The sequence below is a fragment of the Larus michahellis genome, chromosome 3 (genome assembly GCF_964199755.1).
Source record: "Larus michahellis chromosome 3, bLarMic1.1, whole genome shotgun sequence".
Lineage (NCBI taxonomy): Eukaryota > Metazoa > Chordata > Aves > Charadriiformes > Laridae > Larus > Larus michahellis.
Window position 1 is genome coordinate 20,239,123 of NC_133898.1, and position 27,361 is coordinate 20,266,483.

The 27,361-nt window shown below is 44.7% G+C and overlaps 2 protein-coding genes across 25 annotated transcripts in view; one reads left to right on the plus strand and one right to left on the minus strand.

The window, feature by feature from the left end:
* Positions 1–14,866, plus strand: part of CDC42BPA (CDC42 binding protein kinase alpha) — a 191,800-nt gene extending 176,934 nt beyond the window's left edge. For 7 of the 23 annotated variants that reach the window (XM_074578968.1, XM_074578973.1, XM_074578972.1 and 4 more), the window contains 5 exons: positions 120–305; positions 5,245–5,362; positions 6,318–6,475; positions 7,685–7,798; positions 9,258–12,613. In XM_074578968.1, the coding sequence (XP_074435069.1) occupies positions 120–305; positions 5,245–5,362; positions 6,318–6,475; positions 7,685–7,798; positions 9,258–9,323 (642 nt within the window). In that variant the 3' untranslated portion in view covers positions 9,324–12,613. Of the gene's footprint in view, positions 1–119; positions 306–5,244; positions 5,363–6,317; positions 6,476–7,684; positions 9,168–9,257; positions 12,614–13,563 lie in introns of those variants that run through there. The other 16 variants (XR_012586008.1, XR_012586009.1, XR_012586010.1 and 13 more) reach the window with 7 other exon arrangements.
* Positions 14,867–15,473: 607 nt separating this feature from the next.
* The window catches only part of COQ8A (coenzyme Q8A), a 46,611-nt gene continuing 34,723 nt past the window's right edge, over positions 15,474–27,361 (minus strand). For both annotated transcript variants that reach the window (XM_074578987.1, XM_074578988.1), the window contains exons 7-15: positions 26,045–26,130; positions 24,784–24,924; positions 23,471–23,552; positions 21,994–22,087; positions 20,979–21,120; positions 18,982–19,089; positions 18,154–18,219; positions 17,355–17,441; positions 15,474–16,887 (exon numbers count right to left, since the gene is read on the minus strand). In XM_074578987.1, the coding sequence (XP_074435088.1) occupies positions 16,594–16,887; positions 17,355–17,441; positions 18,154–18,219; positions 18,982–19,089; positions 20,979–21,120; positions 21,994–22,087; positions 23,471–23,552; positions 24,784–24,924; positions 26,045–26,130 (1,100 nt within the window). In that variant the 3' untranslated portion in view covers positions 15,474–16,593. The remainder of the gene's footprint in view (positions 16,888–17,354; positions 17,442–18,153; positions 18,220–18,981; positions 19,090–20,978; positions 21,121–21,993; positions 22,088–23,470; positions 23,553–24,783; positions 24,925–26,044; positions 26,131–27,361) is intronic.

Sequence of the window (27,361 nt, forward strand, 5' to 3'; positions counted from 1 at the left end):
GGCGAGCAGGGCTGCTCTTTGGCTGTCCTTCCGTGTTTGACTGCTCTTGCGGACTGCTGTTGCCGATGTAACCTGTACAACCATCCTTCATTGCTTTCTCTCTCTGTTGTCTTTGATAGCAGCGTTCCCCTTATCAATTCCCTCATCATCACTCCCGTCTGATCTCCTCTCCGAGCAACTTTGAGCACATCTACCACATGACTGTTAATTCAGCCGAAAAATTCCTCTCTTACGATTCCATAAACCCTGCATTTTCCCCGCCTCCACGCTCTGTCCTCGGTACTCCAGACTTTATGACTCTGAGGGTATGAACGGCTGAGTCAGGTGTTCACTCTACTAACATTGTGTGGTTTTCCTTTTGCCTGGCTATTAACATGGGAGAAAAACCCTTGTAAGCGGTCTCCTTCACCCCTTAACTTTCTTCTGTCCCAGCTGATTTATTTTCTGCTATCAGCTGTGGTCTTTCCACAGCTCTGACGTGCCAAGAAACAGATACTTCATGGCTTTAAAAAAGGAAGAGAAGTGTGTAACAACTGGGCTGAACCTTTTTGCTATGAGAATCACATTTTTAATCAACGAGGAAGGATGTGGGAATTTTGAGTGATAAGTTATCTGTTCCAGAGGGTTCATCGTTCAGCAGTCAGTGGCAGGACGTTGTGTATCAGGTTGCATTAAGAAAAGGTTTTGGATCTGTCTGTGTTGGACCAAACTTTCAAACTATTTGTTTGTGATGAAATCACGTGGAGTGCAAGAATTTTTACATGCTACTTTACACAGATTGAGACACGAGTTGTGCCTCAGAGAGTTTCTAGGTTAAAGTAAATAAGTGAAGTTAGAACATGTACAAGCAGGATCAGAACTTAAAGATAATGGTAACTTGCTGATGTAGAACCTCTTAATCCTGGCAGCTTTAAGCAGAGGCTGAGGTAAGATACCGTTCTGTAGATATCCTTCCAGTTGGAAATGTAAATTGTGGGGATGGAAGCGGTCTTTTCTTTTTTCTTGTATTGTGCATCCTGGTGTGACTACGTGGGGGTTGCTGGGTCCTATAGAAATACAAGCCACACTACAACAGACACGCAGGTACATGCTGTGCGTTGTAATTGTGTACCGTGCTGTGGCCTGCAGTTTTGCTTGGGACAGATTCGCAGATAAATCGGGAATAATTTGTGAGGTAGATGTATGTGATGGTGGTTGGTTGCTCAGGGTTTGTTATGGATCTGAGCCACGTCCGTTGCTGTAATGGAAACGCTGCTGTTGGTTTCTGTGGCCTTTGGACACACTTCAGACATGCAAGGCAAACCTTCACAGCCAGACTGCTTTGACTGCCTTTTGGTTGCTGTTCTAGATCCCTACCGCTGGGAAAGGTTTTGGATACATACCTGCATATACTACAGAGAATTTTAAAATGTAGGAGGAAAATTAATCTCTTCCATACAGCTCCAAAACAAATTTGCGTGGCTAAGCTTTGGCTGGTCATGTGCATGGTTGTGTGTCGCTGTTGTGAAGTCCCAATTGTCACAACTGTTAGTATTCAAAAATAAAGTTGCAGTGTTTTGGAAAACGTGCCCTGTGATGACAGGTCTGCATCCATCCTGGCTTTTCTGGTATGAGGGGAGATGCAAATACACAAAAGGAATGCTGTATTGAAATGCAAAAAAAAATAATATTGTTAAGCCAAATTGAAATTTGTTGTATTTCAGTTCTCATTTAATAGGTGTTTTTTAATCCAGCTGTACTGCAAAATTTTCTGTTTGATATGCAGTGATGTATCACCGGCCTGTGACCCACCCTCTACCTTCCTTTTCTCATGTGAGTAGTCTCCCTGGGATCAGTAAGGAATGACCCCTGGTATTTCAGACAGTAACTCTTAATTTTTGCTTTAGGAGCATCCTTCATCCTAATGTTGCAGCCTACTGGCATAAATTGGAGGGGGAAAAAAAAGTGACGTGGGCAACCTGGAGTGTTGAGATCTTGTACCTGTTAGCTCCTTAGAGCACTAGAGGTTGTCTTGTATGAAGAAAAGCATTTGTCTCCTTTGTGGCCTCAGGATAGAGATGCTTCAAGCTGTATGGAAAGCAAGGCTGTGAGTTTTGGTTTTGTGTCTTGTCCATCCTCCCTTCATGGTTAGAGGGTTTAGTATAAGAAGAATAGCACTCCCTCTGAGGTGACCCCGGTCCCAGGTACGGATGGGATATTGGAACCAAAACAGCATGGAATCCATAGGGGAGTTGAAAAATGACCCGTTAGAGTAGGCTTTTAGAATTAAAAGCTCAGGTTTATAATGTATATTTTATATATATATATAATATATACATATTAAAAAATAAATAATAAACAGAACACTACTTTAAAACAAAAAAACCCCAAACAACAAGAAGCAGCACGACGGGCAGAGAAACACAGGCAAACAATTTCCAGTGGGTGTTGTAACTTTAGTTAGACCCTGTATGTATGTTCTCGCCCCACTGCCTGAGCAGGCAGCGTGGGAGCAGTTACTGTGGTTGGGAGAGCTGAGGCTTGGTAAGACTGCAGAGCCCTGAGCATAGCAGTGATTGCGGGTACATAACCCACAGCTCCACAGCAGCTCCGTTCCCTGGCTGGGAATGGGATGCACTGAACTTATTTGGGTCTTTCACCCTGTTTCACAGTGATTAACTTTGCTCAGCAAGCAGCTTCTCTGCTGATGATTTTTTTTTCTCTTCTCTCATCTTTCTCCATCTGGTTCAGTAGTGGGAATGAATTTTCCTGCTAGGATTTGAATTGTTGGTCTAAATGAGGGGGTTTTCTCTCTTTAAGTAGAGCAAGCTCAGATTTCTTCTTTTTTAATTTCTTTTTAACTTGCTGCATTTTGCTGCTTTATAACTACTGCTAATAACTGCCGTTTATTTTTCTTTGAATCCCCTTTCTACATCATGCGCATATCACTTCCAGGGATTTTGGTCCAAAATGCCAGGGTCTCTGGCGTGTGCTTGTTTTATTTTTAGAACAAAGAACAATGAAAGATTTGCTTTGTGAAGAAACTTTCTACGAGGAATTACATGGACTTTGCAAACTGAGGTCATGGAAAAAAAATATCATTAGAATGCACTATTAAAATAAATGAGGCTTTTTCACACACCCACCCATTCCCTCCTTCCCCTGATGCCTGTATGTTGTCTGCTCAGTCACTGCCAAGGAGGTTAATTGCCTTATCATTAAGCACAATAGTTCTCTTTGCAAAATGAATCATTGTGGGTTTATACAAGTACGAAAGACCTTCCTTGCAAAGTGTACTAACCTCAGTGCTGGGGTTTGGATGGTGGTGCACTTGGCTTTCCTTTGTTTCTCAAAACACAGCAGCAACTTATTCCTTAGCCCTTTAGTTCCTTTGTGTATTGCCAGGGGAGCCTCCCTTGTCCATGTACAGCCAGGATGCTCATGCTCTGATCTGTAACTCAGATTGTTTATTGCGTGGGGAAGGACACAGGAGCAGAAATTTAGCGTTTTGTACTCCAAAGTAAGATGGTGGTTTTCATTTTTAAAAAAAAAAAAAGGGGGAGGAGGAAGGTAAGCAAGAGACAGCAGTATGATCCCGTAAATGATTTAAGAGACTCTTTTAAGCCTTCGGGTATAAATCCTCATTGAGAATAGTGCAGCGATGAATGAGGGGAGAATTAAACAGGGCTTTTTCATTTGTAAGGTCTCTGATTCTATTTTGTTGGTGTTTAAGAGAGATCTGGGAACAAGAGGATATATTTTACTTCTTTCTTGCTTGTTGCATGTTAAAAATTGGCCACTTCTAGCCCACTGGGAGAATAAGAAGCAAAGGGTTGACTGTAAGAGCAAAGGGGTCTGTTACAGCAATGACTCTAAGGATCATTGTAAGACTGGATTGACAGCAGGTTGGTAACAATTATCTGATAAAGTCTGAATTGTATAAAATCTGTTCATTACAAAGCCTCTATTTAATTATCCATTTTAAAATACATATAGAGAAATGGGTAGTATTTGAGGGTCTCTGAGAATACCCTTGTTGGGGGGTGGAATCTTCGTTCTAGTTTGAAATTTCCGTAACATCTTACCTTAAAAAGACATTGCAATTGCAACTGTTGTTTGATGTGTGACTGCTTTATCTCAGAGTGAGGATGAGGAAATAATTAAATATAAATAGGAAGAAATTAACAGTTATTGCAGGGGGTGTTTTTTAAAGGGGAAATAGAGTAATGCTCAGAGCTACCTGCAGTTCTTTTCACATTCTGCATCTATAAAGGTTGCAAATCATGTTAGGAGCAGGATGAAGTCTCATATTTAACCAGAGATGAAATGATACGCATGGGCATTAGAAAGTCCCTCTGGGCTAAGAAGCCAGCTCATATACAGAGATGGGCGAAATAAACTGAGAAACCTTTTCCCCAAAGGTCAGCTGTAAGTTAACAGAAGCCGGAATAAAGTCTCCCAGAACTCATTTCAAAGTACCCTTTTCCCTTCTTTTAAAGACAACTTATGTTTAAGGATCTACCACTTCCAAGTAGAGAAATTGTGTTTTATCTCTTTTCTCAGTAAAAGACGAACTCCAGTCCAGTAACTTACAATTTAGAAAATCACACTGGAACTCTCAGGATGCAAAACAGGAGCGATAATCAAAATACACAGAAAAACAGTGGCATGTGCTCTGGGCATCCTCTTTGAGCAGGCTGAAAACAGGAGTCTGATTCTCACTTTGGCTCAACTGGTGGAGGTCTGGAGTAATGCTGTTAATACATTTGGAATTTGGAATTGAAATACAGATTGATCCACTATGTGTTCATAAATCTGCAGGCATTAGGCATTAACATGGTTATTGTATAAAGTTACACATGCATGGCACAAATGATGGCATCAAAGAGAGAAATTTTAATAAGACCCATGGAAGCTTGTGTTCAGACAGAATGCAATATGCGATATAACACGAATATATCTATAGCAGCTTAATTAGGCTTGCAAACCATCCTTTTGAGGAAATTCTTTAATTATTAGACGTACTCTTTCAGTTGTCTGCATATGTCCATGTAATTCAGCACTTCACTATTGCGTTGCGTGTGCTTCCAGTCTCTGCACTAAACTGCAGAATATTATTTTGCACATTTTGCTGACTTGCTGCCCAGATAATTCAGCTCCGGTAAGGTTGGGGTTTTAATGTATTTTGGGGCCTTCCTTCATAACATCCAGGGTTGAGCCAGCAGTCAATAAGTAAACATGTCGTTGTGTGTGTCTGCATTGCAGAATCTTCGGCCTCAGGAAAGTCGGACCGTATTCAGTGGCTCTGTCAGTATTCCATCGATCACGAAATCCCGCACAGAACCAGGACGATCGATGAGCGCAAGCAGCGGGTTAGCAGCACGTAAGCAAACAGAACTGTGTTGCTTTGGGGTCTATGCACAAGTATGTTTAGGGAAACGGCTACTTGCATTTGCTTCTATCCATCCTGGCACCAGACAGGATTTTCGGAAGTGATGGCTGACTGTATTCCCATTGAGGGCAAGCACAGTATTTTAATCTTGCTTTCAAAGGAGCACATGAATAAGCAGCTAGGGCTTTTGAGAGTCCCACATTTGCAATTTGTCAAATTTTTAAAACTGATGTTAGGATTAAAATTACATTCTTACCCTTGGGACTGCTTTGCTGCTGCGTACGCGTCTTAAATCAGTGGCAAGTTGTTCACAAGCTCCATGTTTATTACATTTGTTGCTGAACTGTGTAGAGCTCTTGATGCCTCTCTTGTTGCTGGTGCAAAAAGAAAGCCGGCTGCTGGTATGGAAGAGTTGCATTGCATTGGAAACACCTTTCCTAGTGCCGCCGTCCTGCCTTTGCGTGCCAGAATCAGCACAGTGACTAAATAATGGACCGTGTGAAAATAGAGGCAAGACTGGTGTCCCAGCTCTTCTAATTGTATTTTCCCTTCCTGTGGCACGTGCCGTGTTTGTTGCACGTTGCCAACTGCTTGCAGATAGCCTGTGTCTGCTGTGGTCTGTACCTGCCGGTACAACCCATCTACTCCCTGGGAAAAAGGCCACTGGAACTAGGCTGCCACCACAGTAGTTGTCGGAACATAGTGACTGTGTCTGTGCTGGGTAAAGTGTGCTAATGCTGACGTGCCAAGGGAGGGACCAGAGTATCCCTAGGAAAAACTGCAGCCGGCAGCAGACAAGATAAAAGCCCACACAGCCTGCAAGCCATGAGCTGAGCATCTTGGGACCTGCTGGAGGAAAGCAAAACTAACCAGAGAAATAGGTAACAAATTTCTAGTACCTTGAATGGGCGTCTGTAATACAGTTTAATTCCTCCGTACATTTTAGGATCGTCTGCACAAAACGGCAGTGCTTTGCGGAGGGAATTCTCAGGAGGTAGCTACGGAGCAAAGCGTCAGCCTATGGCATCGCCCTCAGATGGTTCCTTATCCTCTGGTGGCCTGGACCAAGGCAGCGATGCACCAACAAGGGACTATGAGCGAGAGGTGAGTGATAAGAGAAAGAGGAGAAAATTTTAAGTGTGTTGATAAAGATGAGGAAGATAAATTCTGTCACGGTTTGTCTACAAGCTTGGGAGTCACTGACAATGAAAATTTGGATTTCCTGTATTTCTAGCTATCCTGACAAGAAACTTTGGTCAAACTGTGTCAACTGTGGTCCTGGTATTTAACATGCAGAAAACTCTCTCTGTGCTCCTTACCTGGAGATATGTGGGTACTGAGGCTCCCAAAAATACAGTCCCAGTAGAGTAACAGCTTGATAGTGACCTGTCACAGCTTGAAGTGGTGATATTCCTTCTGCCCTTTATTTGCAAAGACTCTAAAGCTATCTTAGCAACCATTTCACAGGAGACGTTTTGTACTCAGAGTGCCTGAAGTTAACAAGGTAATTTAAGAATTATCATATAATAATTTCATTTGGAGCAGAAACTGGATTTAGTAATTTATATTCTGTGCAGAACAAGACTATCATTATGATAGAACTGCAGTGCTAACTTAGTGCTAAACTCAGTTCCTCCAACCAAGAATATTTTACATGGGAGGGTTCAATCTGAGGTTGGGCAGCAAAACTTCCCCATCCCATTTTCTTACCAAGGAGTGGGAAAATTAGAGATCACAGAGGCTTTTCATGGTACTGAATATATCCTTTCAGTTGAAGCTGGAGGGCAACCCAAACTCAAGCTGAGACATAGTTGCATTCTGCTGTAGTCTGGAAGATCCAACAGGAGTAACTTGATTAGGATGATTTGAATTAATATCCTGGGAGTGACACAGAAGAGGCAGCTGTGATGAAGCCCATACCATAAAGATTGCTCAGTTTAGTGCAAGAGCATCTCAGATCATAATCTATGAAAAGGCAGGAGCCATTGTAGCTTCACAGGCAACCTGAAGTTGCACACTCTGCTGACCAAGAGGCCCTTGGCAACATGCAGACTGCAAGAATCCCACAGGTGCTGTGTCCTTATGTCAGCATCAGTTAAGCCTGCTGAAACAGAGTGATCTGACCGCTTACTTTTAAGGCTCCCCAGACCAGGAAATTCTGAGCAAAAAAAAAAAATTCCTCAGAATTTTTGGACACAAGCAAAATACATGGAGACCCTTGAATCCAGTCACCGGTTGCTCAGTCACCTTCACTCACTCTCGGACTTACTATCCTGTTACTTACTGGTGTTCTTCTGTGTCTTTGGGCTGCAGGACTCTGACTCTCCGAGACATTCTACTGCATCGAACAGCTCCAACCTCAGCAGCCCTCCCAGCCCGGTTTCTCCTCACAAGACCAAGAGCCTCTCCCTGGAGAGCTCTGACCACGTGAGTTGGGACTCATGAACTGCTTCAGCATTCAGATTTGACATCACAGCAGCTTGCTGTCCCCATGGCTGTCCCCTTCACTCGTTCCAGTTCTCACCTTCATCATCCTAACCCTCCCCATTCCCTGTCTGAAAGTGATCTGGGAGTGGGGTACAGAGGAAGGTAAAAGCTGGTTGTCTTCAGCACCGTTTGGCACTGCCTCACCCTCCCTTCCCCAGATTTGACAGCAGCGAACGAGCAACGCTAGGGTGTTGGTAAATATCAGATGCTGTAGATTTGTATTAGTATTGGTTTCATTTTTGTGGTTACAGCTGCTTCATTTTTCAAGACATATTTATCCCACCCCCCGTTCCACTTCCCAAAAAGTAGCTTAAGTAGACCAGACCAGTATCAACAAGAGAAAATTCAGAGGGATTTTGTTTTCATACAATAGCTCGTTGTACTGTACAAAAGTAGCACAGAGACTCCTTCCCCTGCGTGGGGAATGATCAGTATGTCAGAGGCACATAAAAGCTTTCAGCCACCACGTTTGAATGTCAATCTGATTGTCGCCAGCAAATCCTTATTGATTAAAATGATGCATATTTTACTACAGTACAGAGTTTAAATAAATACGCAGATGTTAGAGTAAAATACGTATGTATATATTCAAAGAAAAAAAGCGTTGTGTATGCAGCAGAAGATGGATGCTTATTTAAGAGAGCCTTTAATTTAAGATTTGTGTTGTCCCTGTTTTCATGCTTGGTAATATACAGACTTGGAGGCCTGGCCTAAAACTTTTTGCAGGACAGATATTCCTTTTGCGTAGCACTCGCTGCACTGCCAGGAGAGGTCCCTGCAGTGCTTTCACGTTTCTTTACTTCTGGCGGTAGCATAAGTGAAACTGTAATTCCTACTTTCATGTTAATCCCCATCCTTTGCAAAAACGACAATGATTGGAAAGCAACCCCCTGCCCCGACAACCAAGGGCACCAGTCAGCCAGGTGGCTGCCCTGGTTTCTCGTGTGCTGGCTGTGCGGCTGAGGAACCTTACGGCATGCTACAGTAGAGGTCCTTAAGGCAGCAAGGGAGCTCAATGCAGCAGGATGCAGCAGGAAAACTTTCCCTGGGTCAGTCTTTGACCAGATTTAACTCAGAAGGGAGCAGTTTTCCGCATCTCCTTGACCATCCCTAACCAGAAAACTGTTACTGTTGTTACCAAATACTAGTTGCTAATGCACATCAGCCAAATGAGTGCCCTTAGCCCGAAGCTAGCCGTGGCTGGCTATGCTGTCACTGTAGCAACAAAGAACCTTGAAGACTGACCTCACACTGTTCACACTGTGGTAGTCGAAGATGCCTGGTCGCCCGCAACTGCCATGCTGGCAAGGTTGGTTTTCCTCTCCCTCCCTACCCGTGCTGTGGGTTTGTGCAATTTGCAGTTGTTCCTATGTGCTCACCTGCTGTTTGGTTCCAATAGCAGGTCAGGTTGGAGGGCAGAAAGTATTGCGGTGGAAGACAGAGCCCACTGAAGTTGCAAAAATAAATAAAAAGCTGAAGCTGGTCACGCAGTCAACAGAACAAAGTGAGAGACTGACGTACAAATAGATGGTAAGAGGAAGATGTCTCTTCTCTTTAGTGAGCAAGGCAGAAGCGTTTTTCATTTGGGAGTGTGTTCAAATGAGCCTCTCTTCTCAGTAGTGTTGTTGTTGGCTTTATACTATGACCATACTCAAACATCTAAGGGCTTTTTGTATTTAGAATACTGTTTTTTGTGGGTTTCGGAAACTTGTTACAGCTCTTATTAAACCATTCCATATTCTTGCAGTAAGCAGTATATAGTGTTTCAGCCACATAGAGATGTTTGGAGTTTTCCAGTTTCTGTCTTCCCTGATAGAAGTTATAGAGGCAAGTTCAAACCATGTACAGTAATTTCCAGGTATGATCTAAATGTGAAATAGGGAATGAGACACAGATAATCTAATCCATTTAATCGTGCTGGGTCTCCTAGGTAAGATTTCTCTTTCACTCTGAATCAAGAGTCCAAGTTTAAGCTCATTCAATGTTATTTTGGGACAGGAATTCAAGACTTTTTTTTAGAAACCATCATATCAAAAGCCTGTCTCTCTCCTGTTCGGGTTTTTCAGAGTAGCAAGCTGGTTGTGTTGTTTGTTTTCACTTCAGAGCTACTACTTTTGCAAGCCTGGCATTTAATATTAAAAGCTTTAGCAAACAGCTAAGCACTTGGAATTAATTCCTCCCAGAAAAGTTTTCAGTCTTTCTGAGGGACAGATAGGCAGGACGTTATTGGCATTATTAAAATTCCACATCAGCTTCTTTTTAAAGGCTGCATATTGCTTCAACTATAGCCACTGCTTTTTCCCCACAATTCCCTCCTTTTGGTGAAGCATGTCCACACACTTTTCAAAGCCTTTGTATTTACTGTATGTTGTATTTAAACATTAATCTTATTTTGATGTTGAGAGAAGGCATTTAAACAGCAGTCATTTAAGATAGAGCAGCGTGACAGTCCCCTGAGAGAGGGTCACAGGATCTTTTTTCGATTTTTTTTTTTTTTTGTTTTGCAGTTGAGCTAATGCTCTATCTGAAAATGGAACCCAAAGAGCCACGATAAAGCAAACAATTAAATCGAGTAAACCCCTATGTTTACTCTGTTACGGTGCCTGCAATCTATTGATATCAAAACCTGACATTTTCAGGCAGAGCGTAGGTCAGCTGTGTTACAAAACTAAGCTCTAGAGGATGAGAGCTCTACAGGCCTACACTGTTTGTACACCACAGTTGCTAAGCCTCGGTAGTCTCCTTTAGGATTACTATATTTAATCGTTAGTTTGGTACTGTGCATTTTGATACACATCTGTTCAAAAGAGAAACAGCAACTGTTCTCTCAGTTGAAAAGCAAATGACCACATCGCTTATTTGAAAAGAGAAAAATTGTCCTAGGACTTGGATAGTTTTATATATTTGGGGACCATTTGATTATACACTCAATTTTAAACCACACTCATCTTTTTTTTTGTTGGTATGAACACTGAAAACATATGCATACTGTAGCTGAGCTTTTTAAATACTCATTGGGCTAGGAAAAGGAACTTGGTCATTTGAACTGTAAGACTCTTGACTGGTATCTCAAAGACAGTTGTCTCTTAAGGTTTGATGTTTGCTACTTTGCACTGTAGCATTGCTTCAACTTCACAGTTAGAGGGCTGCGTTTTGTTCAGGGAGCTTAAAACCTCCCATTGAATTTTTGACTGTAGCACATGTTCTCTGTACACATTATGTATCTAGCTGATTTTTTCCTTTTGGCTGAGACTGAAGGTGTTTGTTTGCATTTTTGACACTGCTTAAACATATGGGTTGTTGGATTTTTGCATTTTTTGGGGTCTCTTTTGATGGCAACACAGGATCTGAATAGATTCAGGCAGCTACTAAGGATTCCAGGTTATAGAATGAAAAAGGTTTGGTAAATAGTTTTTCCCCTGCACGTGTGCGCACACAGATACGTGGCTTCCTTCCACATTTCATAAACCCAAAAGCGGGGTTATAGTACTTTCTTCTCTGTTGCCTTTGACCTGTAGAAGACAGCTGGTGGTTTCTAAAAAACATTCCCAAAGCTGTGGTGAAGTTACTTGCTTCTTTTCCTCTCCGTTAGTTGCTGTGGCTTGTTAGGAACGTGCGTTTTGCCTATTTTAACGGGTTTCAAAGCTGAGTTGGGAATGTTATCTCTTTGATTTGATTCTGATATAATTACAAGCCAGGTGTGTTATTCTCAGGTATATGGCAGAGGGAAGTTAAGGGTCTTGTCATACCAAAAAAGTCCAAAAAGCATAGCGTATTTATAGAAGTGTTGTTTAACTGCACCTAGCTGATTCACAGAGCATGCATCAGCCTTTCAAAACAAAACAGTTGGAATATTAACACAGAAACAGATTCTGGCACCATATTGTCTTGCGTGGCCAGACCCTGAATGACAGGACAAACATGCTCTTGGGTAGAAAGCTGGTTTCCCATTTTATGCATGCTGTTTAATTTTAAATGAATACATTAAGGGTAAATTTTCTTGCAGTGCAAGTACCCACACCTCCTGAGCCTTAGTCTGGGAATCAAAAAGCGGCACACAGTAGCTTCTTAGTGTTTTTTTTTTTTTTTGTTAATAGGAATCAGTTCCATGTAGGAAATGGGACAACTTTCTGCACTAACACAAACTGCACCCTTCCTTGTGCTTTGTGTTCACACTGCATTTGATAAACACCCCCAGAAACTGCTCTGCTGCAGGTTTTCCAGTCCAAATTCCAACTCTACTTTTTCTTTCATTCCGGCTGCAGCTCAGTACAACCTGTTTTCATTCTGCATTTAAAAAAGTCTCATCCACAGGGAAGAAATCCACAAACAAACCAGTGTTGGTATTTCAGAGCAATTATACCTGCCTTTTTATGTATGACAGTTTCATATCATTTATTTTTAAAATAAGTTTTTTAGGTTTTTCATTGTAATATTATTGTACAGTTTTGCATGGCATAGATGTAATCACTTTTTTGTTTTAGAGTATAAAAGCTGACAAGTGTGCGTGTGGGGGAAAGATTCTGCTTTTTGCCTCTTCTCACTATTTTGTTTAATGCCCTCAATGTTTTAGGGGACATTGTAAGAGATTCTCTGCTACAGAACAATGATGTAGATTCTTTTGCACAGAAATATTTAAGGTGGAAAAGTCAACAATGTAAAAATGACTTCCCACCAATATTTTATGTTGGTAACACACTTAATATTAACCTACTTTGATGTACTGCAATAAAACAGGGAACTGTTAGAAATGCAGAGGTTCTGTCTTTTTTTCCTACCTCCCCACATTAAGCTTTGAGGAGGAAATGGAAAGGGGAATAATAGCGTTCTTGAAGATAAAACCAGCATGTTGTAACTCATCTGTACAAGCACACAGCAAGAAGAAGAGAAATATATGAGAAAAATTGATTTAGCTCTAGCAACTTCCAGAAAAAACTACCAGAACCTTTTTGAAAATTCAAAAGTCAAGCCACCTTTTACTTTAGTGTATTGAGCTTCATCAAGTACAGATTTCCTGACCTTTTTCTTAGGTCATCTGTTCTGTGTCAATAGCTGTAGTCGTTATTTCTGATGTTCCTCCTTCATTTAGTTGCACATCAAATGTTTCAGCTGCCCTAGTGTTAGAGGCTGAATTCTTACTTTTTTCTGAGCTACCAGCATCAAATTGACTTTCATGCATCTTTTAAGTGCATCTCAAAATACCTGTGAAATTTTGCACCTGCCCTGACCCTTTCACATTGCCCAGCAGTTCCTCACAATTCAGCCTGGGATTTTCTCCATAGCAGAGACTGGCTGTTGGGACATTTTCCTCTTCATTTATTACCCTGTTGGTAAAAGTTGTAGCTTTGATTACATGCCTCAGTCCTCCCTCCCCACAGCAGGAATAGACGACTATGCCATTACTGATCCTGTGCTGCCAACAGGGCCAGACTGGGCACCAGCAATCCCCTCCAGGAACAATCAGCATACTTCCCACTTCTTACAGGGCCACAGGCTACCTTACTCCACAGAAACTTCTAATCCTGTCCCTCTCCAGTTAAAATTATCAGTTTCTCAGCCCCCCACTGTAGCTTATGTGTATTTAAGCCATGGGCTCATCCCATTTAGGCTGCCGCATGTCTCTCCTAGCTGCTGTAACTCTGTGAAATACCATCTGTTTCCTGTGCTCTGACTTTCACAATCAGTGCTGTATTTCTGATTTCCAGGGTTCCACAGTTGCACCATCACAGCTGTGAAGGTCTTGGGAAATGGGCCTTTTATTACCAAGGGATTTGGACTTTAGAAAAGCAGAAAGCAAACTGCATGTTAAGCTTCCTGTACAGCTCCTCAGCATTCATTTTCTGTTTTGATTCAGCAGCCACGTTGACTAAAGAAAGAAGGTAGGAAAAAAATCACCGCTTCCACACGTAGCCTGAATCTTGATTCTTTAGAGTGGAAATTCCCTGTCTTCAGAGAAGACATTGCTTCAGCTTGCCCTGTGGAACAAAGAACTGTTTTCTGCAAGAGGATTTTTCTAGAACTTAGCAGCTTGCTGCAGCAGAGAAATGTTCATATTCCTCAACCTCCACGTGTAGTTCAAGCGAATGCACTAACTCGTACAGAGCAAGTAGTAGTGAGATCAAGGGGTTTTGCTCACTGTAAAATGCCATGACTTCTTTGACTTGCAGCCAGAGCACAGCATTTCTGGCTCACCTTTTCTCCACAGCTGTTACACTGACATGCAGTTCCTCATGTCACAAATATCTCTGGACAAAACTATAGAAATTATTAATGCTTCTAGAAAATACACAAAAGGCCAGGAGAATTAGGAACTGAGAGCTCTAATTAGCTCTCCTAATAAAGAAACATCTTACCTTCTGCTAGTTGCTACCCTTTAGGCAAATGCAAAACAACTCCATTGTTCAGCTTGATGTTATTCTTAAACATACTCTCTCTCAAGGGAAAGGAAATGTTTGCTGAGAGTTAAACTCTTATGCTCCAGCATGGTATACAAAAGACCTGTGGTTACACACACAAGCGCATACCAATCTCACCTAGTGCTTACCAGAAAAGCGAACGGTAATGCTCTTCGCATTATTTTGCCTTCTTTGCAAGTTCTCTGAACATAACTGGCTCTGAATCTTTAGTTTCAGAAATTTTGCTTTGAAGCTCACCTAATCCAATCCCCTTGTCAGCTTTTTAACCTTCAACATAAGCATTTAACATCTCAAACAACTCCACTGTTTTTTACAGCTGCAAGGTCTAGATCCAAAGGAGAAAAACTAAACAACATCTATCAGAACCCAAAACAACAAGGAAAGTTACACTATCAGTGTACAAAGTTAAACAGCTTAATGCCAAACTGTTACTTCACTGAACTGCAGAGTTTACTGTTCTCAAAGGGTTAGGAATAGCCTGAGCAGTACTTTTATTTGAATTAAACAGCACAGGATCTTTCTCAACCAAGTCTTAAATGAAGCAGTTTATATGTTTATGATCTTGCAATAAAGATAATACAATAACCTGTTTTCTATTTCTCAGAGGTCCCTCCTGAGAGAGGCCATTTTATTCACTTACCTGTTCTTTGTCTCTGGAAGTGTCAGCAATCAGGATTTCTTACATACCGAAGGTTAAGGTCACTGGGCTGTGTTAACTGCGTAGGACCAGCTGAGCCTGCTGCTAAATATCTGGCACTTACCAGATAAGGACACCTGCCTTAGTAGCACCAGGTAAGCATCAACCCCAACAGTTACTTTTTCTTCTTAAGTGGAGAAACAGCAGAGACCTACATTCAGGAGACTGGTAACAGGGTGATTCAAACAAAGGAAGACAAAAAACCCAAGTCAATTACCAGGGATTTTCATGGCCAGACAGATCTATGTCCAGCCTCCTGGTAAACTTGCCACTATCACTGTTAGCACTAGTGAAACAGCTGCAATGGAAAGATGAAGGAATAAACAGGCCATAGATAGATGGCTTTACAAGGGTAGCAGCGATTCTTTGAGCAAACAACAACTGCAGCAAGAGGAGACTTAGAAGCATCTCCTGCTCAACTCCTGCTTATCCCACAGAACAGGACAAGGTTCACTTGGCTATTCAGTACCGCACCAGAAGATGAAAAAACTGCAGGCAGAAGGCCCACCGCACAAGCACTTTTTTATTGAAATCAGGAAGTCATACAGGTACAGGCTTTGTACAAAAATCTAAGAAAGTAAATTTCCTAGTTTGACTCCAATAGTTTAAAACTGTGCGTCTGGTTTTAAGTGTGTGACATCTCAGCAAAAGCTTGAAATGCTCATGAGAGACATTACGTGTTTGTCTGCCCTGCCATAAGCTCTGCATTACAGGAGAACAGAGTCAGACAGACTAGGTTCTAGGTTAGGAGTCCTGCAAGCAATTGGTGTCAGAGTTGTAGCTTATCTAACTCGCCCTCAGGAAAGCTGATACCTACCAGACAGTGAAGAATCCCGCTATTTGTGCTCAGATATAGCTCTGTTGATTACGTATTTGACTCCCAGAACTGAGATAGGTTGTGTGAGTGTACGTGTGTGTTTAAAAGAGACTGGCACTCAATTCTCAGATTTTTAAAATATTTCCTATGTTTAGCTTGCAAGCCAAAAAGAGGCAGAAAGCACAAAACTTCATCCTATGTACACACACACACAAACACACCCCTACCCCTTGCATTAAATCCATGTCAGTAAAATCCAGGAGGGTTCATAGACTGCCACCACTTGACTTACGAAAATGGGAGGGAGGTGCTGAATGTGTCTGTGGTAGGGTACACCCTATTTCATTCTATAATTCACAGTATGAAAACTACTTGAATTCCACCTTGGCATGAAAGAGGGAAGGTTTTTAAAAAACAACTTTTTGAGAATTACAAACAGGTTTCAGTACTAAATTCTGCTCTTGTCCTCCTTCCCCTACTTGTTATAAAACCCAATCAATATGCAGCCACCATCACAATGTTAAAAATGCATTCAAGGTAGTTGACTGGCGCCTTGAAACAGTACAGAAGCACTCAAGAAGATAGTTTCCTGCAAGCTGCGGACTGTACTGGCAGTCAGTGTAGGACAGACACAGCATGAAAGAAGAGCTTTGTCCTTGTGAAACGCACACTTGGCTTCCAGGCCACAGGCTGCCGCATCTCAAGAGGATTGAGAGCTGGGGTGCAACGCATGGGAGGCTAGAACGCTCTCTGCAAGGCTCAGATGAACTGTGCCCTCAGAACAAGCCATGTTAGTTCATTCTTACTACTCCTCTGGCTTCTTGCCCCTACTGCTCCAATATTTGCTATATGCCTCTTGGAACATGTTTTTGCAGGGAATTTTGGCCTTCAGTTTGGTGCAGATAAGGAAAGAGCCCCCCATCTTCCGATGAAGAGAGTAGGTCTCCTCTGGCGGAGGGACAAGCCGATGCTTCAGCATGATTGGGATTAAACCATGGATCTTTTCAGTGGTGCTTTGGTTGCCAAAATCAAAAGGTTCCTCAGATGCAAAAGCCTCTCCCAGGATGAGGACAGCATTTAAGTGGGCATCTTCCATTTCCTGCCCAAAAGGAAAGAGGCATAAATAACATCACTAGCCATTTTAACCACTAGGGAGGAAAAGGAGAAATGCTAGCAACTAACAGCAGCAGCTCAGGAGAAATACCTAGCTCTACCCACAACAAAGGTAACCTCCAGCCCCGAGCAAGACTGATGAACATTTGGTTGCTACAGTTTTGGGCAACTAAACCTTCCACAAGGCCATGAAATTTCAGTAGTCCACCACCTGCAGGGACTTGCTGAGAGAGAGAAGGAAGCGGTTTGGGGGCTAGCTGTATCATCATTACCGCTCCCAAACACAAGTGAGAGAACAAAAGCCAAAGCCTTTTTTGCCCTCCTCCCTCAACCTTGTCAACAAGACTGAGAATGACATTGGCTTTTACCACATCAAGAAATCTGGGGGAATTGAGAGACCCACAAGGAACTTATCAGTGGCCACCACTAAAAGCAGACCCTTCAGCTCCGTACCTTGACTTCATAGCCAGTGAGGAATTTCATTTCAATGGACTTCTTCAGTACTCTCTCTCTGTCCATGTCAGCAGCTGCCTTGATTACCTGAATAGGAAGAACACTTTCAGGAGAGCTAGGACATGACCGAAAAGTGTTTTACATACAGGACTACTACATAGGCTACAGGTACACATGCTGCCCCCCTCGCTTCCATGCCTCTGCCCTCAGGGGTCTGCGTGTCATCTAGTTTACAATGACAAAAAAGATACAGCTTCTGGCTCTCCAGAGCTCTTCCCAGTAGGGCTACACATAGCCCAGAAAATGTAAGAAACATCAAAAAAGCCTCACAAATTACCCTCTCCCCCAACAAAATAGTAGAGCCATGTGTGAAAAGGGCCATATGCTGGCCCCTGCAGTTCAATTTATCAAGTGCAAAACATGGTGATACCGAAGGAAGCACATAGATTTATCAGTCTGTAAGCAAGCTAGAAACCACAGGAAGAGACAGTGAACAGGACAATTCCCGCACGCCCTTGTATAAAAATCATTGAATTCTGAGTGCTTTGATACACCCTGCTGCCCAAGTCTCCCAAGTAAGCAACATTGCAGTTCTCCACATTTGTCATGCAATTTAAACAGAGGCTTGCAGCAGCCACGCAGAAGGCTATGGTAAGGGATGAGAGATCTCCCTGTTGCCTCCAGCCCTGCTTCCCTCCACACCCAAAGTGGATTCAAGTACAAAGTGATACAGCTTAGAGATAAACATAATTTTGCAAATACTCTAAAGGACACTCTAGGACACAGTGCAAGTTCTCACCTCTATGTAGACATCTGTGAACTTCTCATCAAACCCTCGTGTTGCTCCAAAGTCCAGCAGGGCCACCTGGCAATGGACAAGTCCATCTGTATTACAGTGTCAACCACTCAAGTACAGCCTGACCTTAAAAAGACTTATGATGTCTTCAGGAAGCTTAGCTGGCTGGAGAGCCTTTCCACTGCAGCTCAGCATCCCCCTAACTGCTTCATTGCCTGACAGAAGCACAAGCATTTGCACTAGTACATGGCAGAGGAGGTATGGCCTGTGCTCACATTGTCACACCTGCTCAGCTGATAACGCCACTCAGGCTTTCAATGTGGGGACAGAGCAGCACAGAACCTTTTCCCAGCACTTTTCAACACAGACCTCAGGGATGAACAAGCAATTCCATCTGACCTGCAGGGCACAAGCAAGCAGCCAAACCAACAAGCAGGACATCTGCAATTGCTACCCTTATCTTCAACACAGCACAAAACGAGAGCATTTAACTAAAGAGTCCTTGGCTGAGGAGTGCCCTGGTAGAGCCCTGCCAGCTGCAACTTCCCACTGACCAGCTTCAAAACAGAGCCTGAGGCTAAGGAAGCAGCTGAGACTGGATCTAAGGCCAAAGACAGGCAGCCAGTGCTACAGGAGCTTTGCTCTCCTACCCAGGCCAAGTGAGGACAAGTGGCAAGGGGACAGGTTTCACTGTCCTACCTGCCCAAGGCTCAAGGACAGGAATCCAAGAGAATCTCAGTAAGGGCTCTTTACACTCTGGGAAAGGGGAATAATCAAAACCTGGTGAAAAACAGCACTTGTACAGGCAGAACAGCAGCTGCTGGGACTTACCTTGTGCAACTCTGGGTCATAGAAGAAGTTCGACCAGTTTGGGTCAGTCTGCATGTACCTGAACTCAAACAGCTCCCGCAGACAAAGGACCAGGATGTTGTGACAGATCTTGAAACACAAGGAGAGAAAGAAGCAAGTCAGGAGGGCAGCAAGCCCTACTCACACATATAATTTAAAATGAGCATTAGCAAACAGGGAACACATCACCACACTGGCAGGAACTATCTGCTCCATGCTGCAAAACTCCTGAAGAGCTGAAAAAGCACCTCTCAGCAACTCCCAGCCCACACCTGCCACGGGACATCCTTAGCAGACAGCACAGAGGCCATGCAAGTTTTACGTCAGCCTGAGCTGTAGTTTATATCAGCCCCTGGACGTGCCCCCAGAGAGGCTGCTACCCTGTATCTGGCAGCTGAGAACAGCAGGCTCCAGGGGTCATCCAACTGCAGGTGTTAACTTGTGTCCTGGTCCTGGCCTTTTACCTTCCCAGCTTCAACTATGCACTTGGTTGTTGCTTTGAGAGCAAAGGAACATCTTCACATTCAGCAACACAACCTACCCTGGTGGAAAGCCCTGCAGAACCCTGGCCAAAATGAAGCGAATGCAACTCAGGGGAAGTGAGATGCAGTCCCAGGGCATTTTAAGTTAAAGACCCAAAGAAGCTGAAGAGGAGAATCTCTTCCTGTAAAGAGATTCTCTGTCCTGCCGAACTACGTACAAAGCTAGGACCAAACCATTACTGAAAGGGGTCTTCGCTAGATATACACACACACACCCATGTAGTCCTCAGCTAAGTCTTCTGCTGGGCTCAGCACTGACCCAGCTTGATGGAGGAGCAGCAGACCCACGCCTTGGCACTGACAAACATGGGGAAAGCAAGAGTAGGAGTCCCTGAAGCGTCCACTGCTGAATTACATACTAAAGCAGAGCTTTTCTGTGAGGATATTTGAGCTGGAGCCTGTTCAGCAGAACTGCCAGCCTTGTTCTGCCCCTCTTCAGCTTCTGCAAAGCTGAGTGAAACATCGTATCAAACACGGAGGGAGGAGAAGACCAAATGTAAGCCAGACCCTACTACAGGACACTGTCATTTGGGTCAGAAGGCTGTGGGTCAGCCAGGCCAATCACTTACAGGAAAGGAGGACTGTTCCCTGCAGCAACATCCCACCTCACAGCCTTTTAAAAGCAGACCTGGTGATAGAGCAGCTCATTGGAGGGGTTGAGCCCTAAGAACAGTCAGCTCAGGGGTCACAGGCAGCCAGCTCTGGCATAGCTTCAAGTCCAATGTGACACTGAGATCTGTTTATCTAGACGAGCATATTCTGCCCTCTTCCCCACTGACCTGCTAACAGCTGACAGCTCACACCAAGACAAAAAAAAAAAAAAGAAAAAAGAAAAACTCAAATACCAGGACAGTTATTTCTGCTACTACAGCAGCTGCTTGTCCTATCACAGCACTCCAATGCCTTGCTATATTCAGCACCAACGCCTACCCATCCCCTCACCCCCCCTCCTGTTTACTGAGAGGTACTTTTCCAGCAGCCCTGTGCAGCACAGGTCAGTCCCACAGGAGGGGGTGACACTCAGCCGCTTGCACCGAGATGATTCTACCCTCCTGCCCATAAGAGCAGCTGCAAAACAAGACCCCTCTCCCCTTGCTGACAATCCCTCCTAAACTTAACGTCATCAGAAACAGGGCATCTAGGAGTTACGCGGCTAGGCTACCTCCCGTTCAGCTGCCCTTGCCATTCACCCCCTCCACCCCCTCCCTGCTGAATGCTGGTGCCTGCAAGGCCTAGGCCAGCATGGGGAAACTGTCATCACTGCCAAATTCCCTACGCAGACATCTTCTGAGAGGCTCCAGGCAGTCCCCAACTCCAGCCCTGCTTTGCACTGCTCAGAGTTTGCCCTTCCACAAAGCATCCCCTGGTCTACCAGTCACCAGGCAGGCCAAGCACGCTGCTCTGAGTGAGGGGAGAAGCAAGACCACCCCGCGGTACCTCATTTCGAATCTCCTGGCTCAGCCCTACAGCTTGATCCAAGGGGAAGCCAGACACCAGCTCTGTAGTCAGGACATGCTTGCTGCACAGCTCATCCACCACTCTTGGGACATAAAAGAAGGGGTGGTCTTTCAGCAGCTCCCTAGGGGAATGGAGAAAGGAGAGGAAAAGGTTAGGAGCCCTGAGAGCAGCCAGGCCTCTCTGCAGCACCTCACATAGCACACAGCCCCTTCCCACCACCTCTCCCCACACCCTGTCTGTGGCTGCCAGGAGCCATTTTCCTCAGCAGTTACAGTAGGGATCAAGTCACCAGAAGCCATGCAGCTTAGAGCTGCTGCCAGCTCCTGAAGTCACATCTCCTGCCAGAGTAGTGACATTAGGAGGGCTCCAGGCCGGTATATTAAGGGGCATTGGGCTCCTCTGCTCACCCTGCTTTGCTTCAGGACCAGACTACACACATGGAAGAAACAGGCCTTTTCCAAGGGGAGTAATGCCACAGGGGAAGTTCTGCAGAGGGACAGGAGGGGCATCCAGCCTCCAGCAGCTCTCCCTGGTACAACCTTTCTGTAAAAACAATCTGGACCCCACTGCTAGAGCAAACCAAGGGAGCAGGCAGTGCTGGTGGTGTTAACTGCTGTATGAGAGCTGAACTGAAAAACCTCCAAGACTAAAGGACGGGAGAAGCTTACAACAGGCTGACATAAGACAACCAAAACAGCACTGCAACCTGGCCTCAATAGTCACTGCAGTACCTTCACGTGTGACAAAATGGACAGGCTCATGCTGAAGGAGAGAGGATATGCTATCATGTTTCAGCTGACTGAAAACACACCTGGCTGTGACAAGGTGGTAATTCTAGGGGACAGCTCAGGCCACAAACACACACCTTTCCCCTGTGCTACATCCCAGGGCACAGCATTCACCTCCCCGCTGTCCCTGAGGTTAAGCAGCCTCTCCTGCTTTTCACACACACATACAGAGATGGGAGGGGTTGAAGGTATTGGTGTGAACATACTGGAATTTCCTTGCGCAGTCAGCTTCTCTCTGGTAGTCACACTCTAGGGCCAGCTCTCTGCTCAGGACTTCAATCAAATGCTCGGGGAACAAACCTGAAAGTCAAACAGCAGAGAAGAGAGTAGGCTTAGAAAAATGGAGCCCCTCAGGCTAAGCTTTCCAGAGCTGCAGCTGAGGAGCAACCTGCTATCCAACCAACTCCGAGATGAAGAGTACAAGTGGCCCCAGAGAGCTAAAGCATGTTTCCAATTAGATTCAGGTTCTGCAGGTAATCCCAGGCCAAGGCTATGCAGCTGCTCCTAAATCAAGGCATATCCACACAGTTCTTGCATAGCAGGGCTCCATCTTCCCCCAGCTCCCACCCTACAGCTGTCCCTTCCTGGTATTGGTGTGGCTGTGCAGAGACACCCCCCCAAGGAGCAGAAGCACCCAAACACTACCCTGGGCAAAAGCAGAAAAAAGGCTCCAAACTGTATCTGCCTACAACTGGGAGCAGCCACCGCCAGGCACGAACAGTCAGCATGACTAAGACAGTGGACTGCAGCAGCACGTAGACAGGGCCTGAGTTGCCAAGTCCAGTCTTCTCAGTCTTGAGCTGGAAAACCAATCTACTTCTGGGCCAGACATGGCTGGCACTGCAGCAGCCTCTGCAGTGCCCTGCCCAGCCACCACAGAGAACAGTTCCAGATTTTGTCAGCACCCAGCCTGGTTTTAAAGCAGTATTTGTACAGTCCCACTAAGATTTACAGCTGCTGCAGGTAGATATTTGGGAAAAGGAATAGTAAGTCCTGAATTCCCTGTGGGAAAAGGGACTTAACCCTGTGCTGAGACACTGAGCAAGCTCGAAGTCTGACAGTTCTCCACCTCTTCACAACTCTGACTGGGAAGAGCAGAGAATGACTGGAAAGACCAGAAAACAGCAGGCATGGAGGGCTACAGGAAACGAAGAACGAGCTCTGCCAGAAAGTAACAGGGACAAAGCAAGAGTACCTAACCTGAACACTGCCCACGCTTCATGCCTTGAAAGCCATCAAAAGTGAGTATACCCTGGCACTTTATACTTTGCCAAGAGTCCCTATGAGTCTGTCACCATAGAGTGCACAGACACAGGTGCACATTACTCATGGTCAGAAAAAGCCAACACAGGTGCACTTCCCACCCCACTGAGTGGATACTGGAGCAGGCAGATGGCCAGCAAAGGCAGCAGCAGCTCTGCAGCAGGAGAGGAGAGCAGAGCATGGCTCCCCCAGTTGGCCGTGCACCCACTGCCCACATCCCCTACCTCTCCTGCTTTCTGCAGGAGACCTGCTCTTAGGCAGACTTAGCAATTCTTAAGTCCTTTTCACTGTTTCCTTGAGGCTGTTTCCTCCCTCCAGTCCATAGAGAGAAGTATGCAGCATGCTGCTTGAAAGGGTTTGGCAGAACTCAATATGTGCTAGTGGGAACACAGGGCCTGCCAAGGGTCTCCGGCTTCTTACCTTCAGGGAGAATATTGCTCATGCTCAGGACAGTCATCAGGTTGTTAACATCACTGTTGATGCTCTGCGCGACTCCGGGGTACTGCAGGACAGAATGGGAGAGGGCAGCGTTGAGACTAGATGACCCAGTTGTACAGAGCAAGATAAAAACACCTTCCAGATGAACATCCCCTGACCCCCACAATACAGCCACCTACAGCCTGGCAATGAACCAGGGCATACCTGAGCCACACACCCCTCTAAAAGCTTATTTAAAGCCCAGCATCTAAAATGGGGGACAGAGAGACACGCAGCTCCTTGCGACCAGAATGGCCTGTCTAGGTCCTCTGACAGGGACTCTTCCAACACATGCAAGGTTCTCAGACACACAAATCTCACAGAGATGGCAGTCAGTCATTTCCCTAGCACAGCTGAAAGTACATGCCACTGATGGCCCCAGAGTGTTTCATCCACAGCAGCAGGGCAAGCAATGAGGCCCCAGCCCAGTCCTGGCCAAAGGTGCCTCCTTCTGTTCTTTCTGCCCTTGTCTGTCAAGAAGGGAACCAGCCTATACCGCTGTGGGACAGAATCCGTGCTGATGCTACAGGGTTAACTTTCCATTGCTTTTACCATGGCCTATCTTTAGGGAGTACTTTGGACACAAATGGCTTCAGAAGACACCACCAGTACCCATCCATACTGTTTCTAAAGCCTCCCCACCCACTTTACAAAAAACACCAACCAGGTGACAAACTTTGCCTGGGACCCTGCTCAGACAGCAAGGGACCTCACTCCTGTGGACTTTATATAAACAGTGTTGTAACAAAGGGTTTCAGCTCCAGAACTCAATTCTGTTAGAAATACCTGCTTGAAGTTGCCGACAGCTTTAGCGTGAGTTGGTGAATACCATCCTGCATTGTCAGACTGCCACTGCTCAACAGTCAGTGCCTGCTTGTCACTTAAAACTTCTTTAACCTTTGGGCTGTGGCCAGAAAGAGGCATGTGCACAGCCCAGAGAGGGGACTGACCTATGGAGCAGGTAGGACCCTCGCACACAGCCCTACAAGTACAAGCAGTCCCTCACCACCTTTATCCCCACACTGCAGTGGTATACCTATGAGATGTCTCCTGCTCACCTGGAGTCAGAGACTGGCTCAAGCTGCAGAACCTTTTCTGTCACTCCCTTCTGCTTGCACCAGGTAAGATAGTGCTGGACCCAAATTTTCACTTGCGTTAAAATGTTTCTTATCCGTCTAGCAGTAAACATACTTATGCAGCTCCCCTGCCCTTCTGTGCAGCACAGACAAGAGACAAGGCTGGTATGTAAAGCCCACCTGGATTTTCATGGCAACTTCTTTCCCATTTTTCAAGCGTGCCAGGTGAACCTGACCAATTGAAGCAGCGGCAAAGGGACGTTCTTCAAAGGACTCCAGTTTATCCCTCCAGTTGGGGCCAAGATCGTTGTTGAGAGTTTTCTACAAATAAAAAGAAAGCATCAGGTTATAGGAAGTAAAGATTTAAGATCTTCGATATGGGAAATCATGTTCCTCTAAGGTGACTCACACAGCCTATAGTAGTTCTGAGTACCTATACCCTGCTTTCTAGATTGTATTCCCTTCCTCATCATTGCACACCATCACAAGGAGTGGCCCAGCCAGCAGTGCTTCCCCAGCACTAAGGTGATGGTGATGAGGACTGTGTGAGGCTCTGTTGCTCTGGCCTAAAGATCAGAGCTCTTGAGCACAAACACCACTGCCTTAGCAGTACAAATGTCCCCTTTTTGGTGCCACTTGTTATTTTCCAGAAAGTGAGCAAGTAGTTAGACGTTTCTGCTCTTTCATCGTTCTGCCAAGCTGAAGAGAAGCAATCCAGGCATGCAAGAATGACTCCCTCAAGGCAATACTGACAATTAAACATCACAGCCTGCTTTAACAGCTTTTTTGTTACATCGCCAGACTGCCATATTTAAATTCTGGTTCTGCTCAGTGTCTTTCAGAAGGTAAGTAGTGCTGGCAATTCCTTTTGCATCACCCTTCACAACTTAATTTACAGAGGAGTATTAAAAAGAGAGAACATGTACGTTGGGGAAAGCAAACTTAGTTTGCTTCATTTTTTGTGGTTCTTCTTGATGGTGCGTTAGATTTAACCAAAAAAAGTAAGGACAAAGTTGCCGTTAATTTTCCATCAGACTAAGGCTTGTAAGTCTGTCTCTAAAATTAGATGTAGGCACTTTAGACACTGGCTTAACATCTATGAGAAAGACAAGGGAGAAGAAACAGAAGAGGAGGCTACATTCAACAAGACCCTATAGCCATATTTGTATACAACATCCTGTTCCATCACCATAATCTCCAGACCTTAAAAACCCCACATTTTTCCCCACTGTCTAGAGCTGAGCTTCAGTGTTTGGAGAGAAAAGGCAGCACATAATTGAGATAAGGAATCAGATGTCACCCACAACTGAAAATATGCAACATTTACTGAAGAATACTCTTAAAAATCCCCATCCACTTCCCTTACTGGGGCATGTCACAGGTGACATTTATTCTGTTATTGTCCCTCCCCCTTTGATAAGCAGGAAGGAATATTCCTCACCGTCATCTGCTTTATCGGCATGAAATCAGCACTCTGACGGACACGCTCAAAAATCCTCTGGAGATGGGGGTTGATGAAGGCATCATCTGCCCAGGGAAAAGCACATGGCAGTCAGTGTGGGCACTGCATTCTCCAGTTCTTCAGCACACAAAGAAACACGCACCCGCATTCAGACAAGCCAGGTTGTCCCGCCCCCAAGGCGCACCCCAGTGAAGATTTTAGAAATAGTTCTAGTTCAGAAATTCTCCATACCCAGGCACAGCACCTGAGGCATGCTTTCTGAGGCATCATAGCTTTAGAAACGAGACAAACAGAAGTCCTGTACACAAGTAGCAAACATCTCCTAAGCTACCCTCCTGCTGCAGCAGGAGAAAGTTTTGTGCACCCCCTCCCAATTACCAAGGGAAAGATAAAGCATGAATAGACTAGAAAGCACGCTGAGAAGCTTTCTATACTTTGGAATCAAGCATCAGTTGTCATAGTGCTCCCTGGCTTTGTCCAGCAGTGCTGCCAAGAGCGGGGAGCAGCTCTGCACAGCACAGAGGCTTTTGGTGTGATGGCAGGTCGCACAAACCCAAGAGCACAGTGGAGAGGCACAAGCCTCTCTCATCCACCACCCCGTCTTCTCACTGAGAGCAGTACAGCATTCACAGGTCTAGGGGAGGCTGCTGTGTCATGGAAAGATAGGTCACAGAAGGAACCCTCTGGAGAGCCATCCCAACACTCCCAGGTTCATAGCGTAGTTTAATCCAGGTCGTTCTAAGGGGCAGCAGCTTCTCCAGGAAGCTGTGCGATGGTGAAACACCACTTACACCAGTATTGAATTCTTAGAGGAATCAAGATTCAGCATCTGCTACTGTAAACAACTACCCAAATGCAAAGCAGCTACAAGTGGTCAGAAGAAAACAGAGCTGAGCCACAAGTAAGTTATTTTAAGAGTCAGAAGGATTTAGCAAGCAAATATTTACACTCATAAGAAAGAGGAGGGGGAGGGGTATCTTGAAGATTATTCCTCTCCTTTGAGCAAAGGCTTCTACAACAGCCCAGAGAAAAGCCACGAGTTCTGGCAAGCTTTTATTTCATAAAGTCTTATGGAGGATGTAGATTTATCCGCTGCTCTCCCAACACTGCAAAAAGTCCAGGCTACCGGCCTTAATCTCGAGAACTGAACCTGCACATCCACTTGTGGCATTCAAATAAAAATCCCTCATTTCTCTGCATTTACAGATGCATGTACAACTCCAAGTCTGTCCCAGGAAACAAGAAACAAACAGCTACCTTAAAAGCATTGGGAAGAGGGGTGGAAAGGAATGGTGC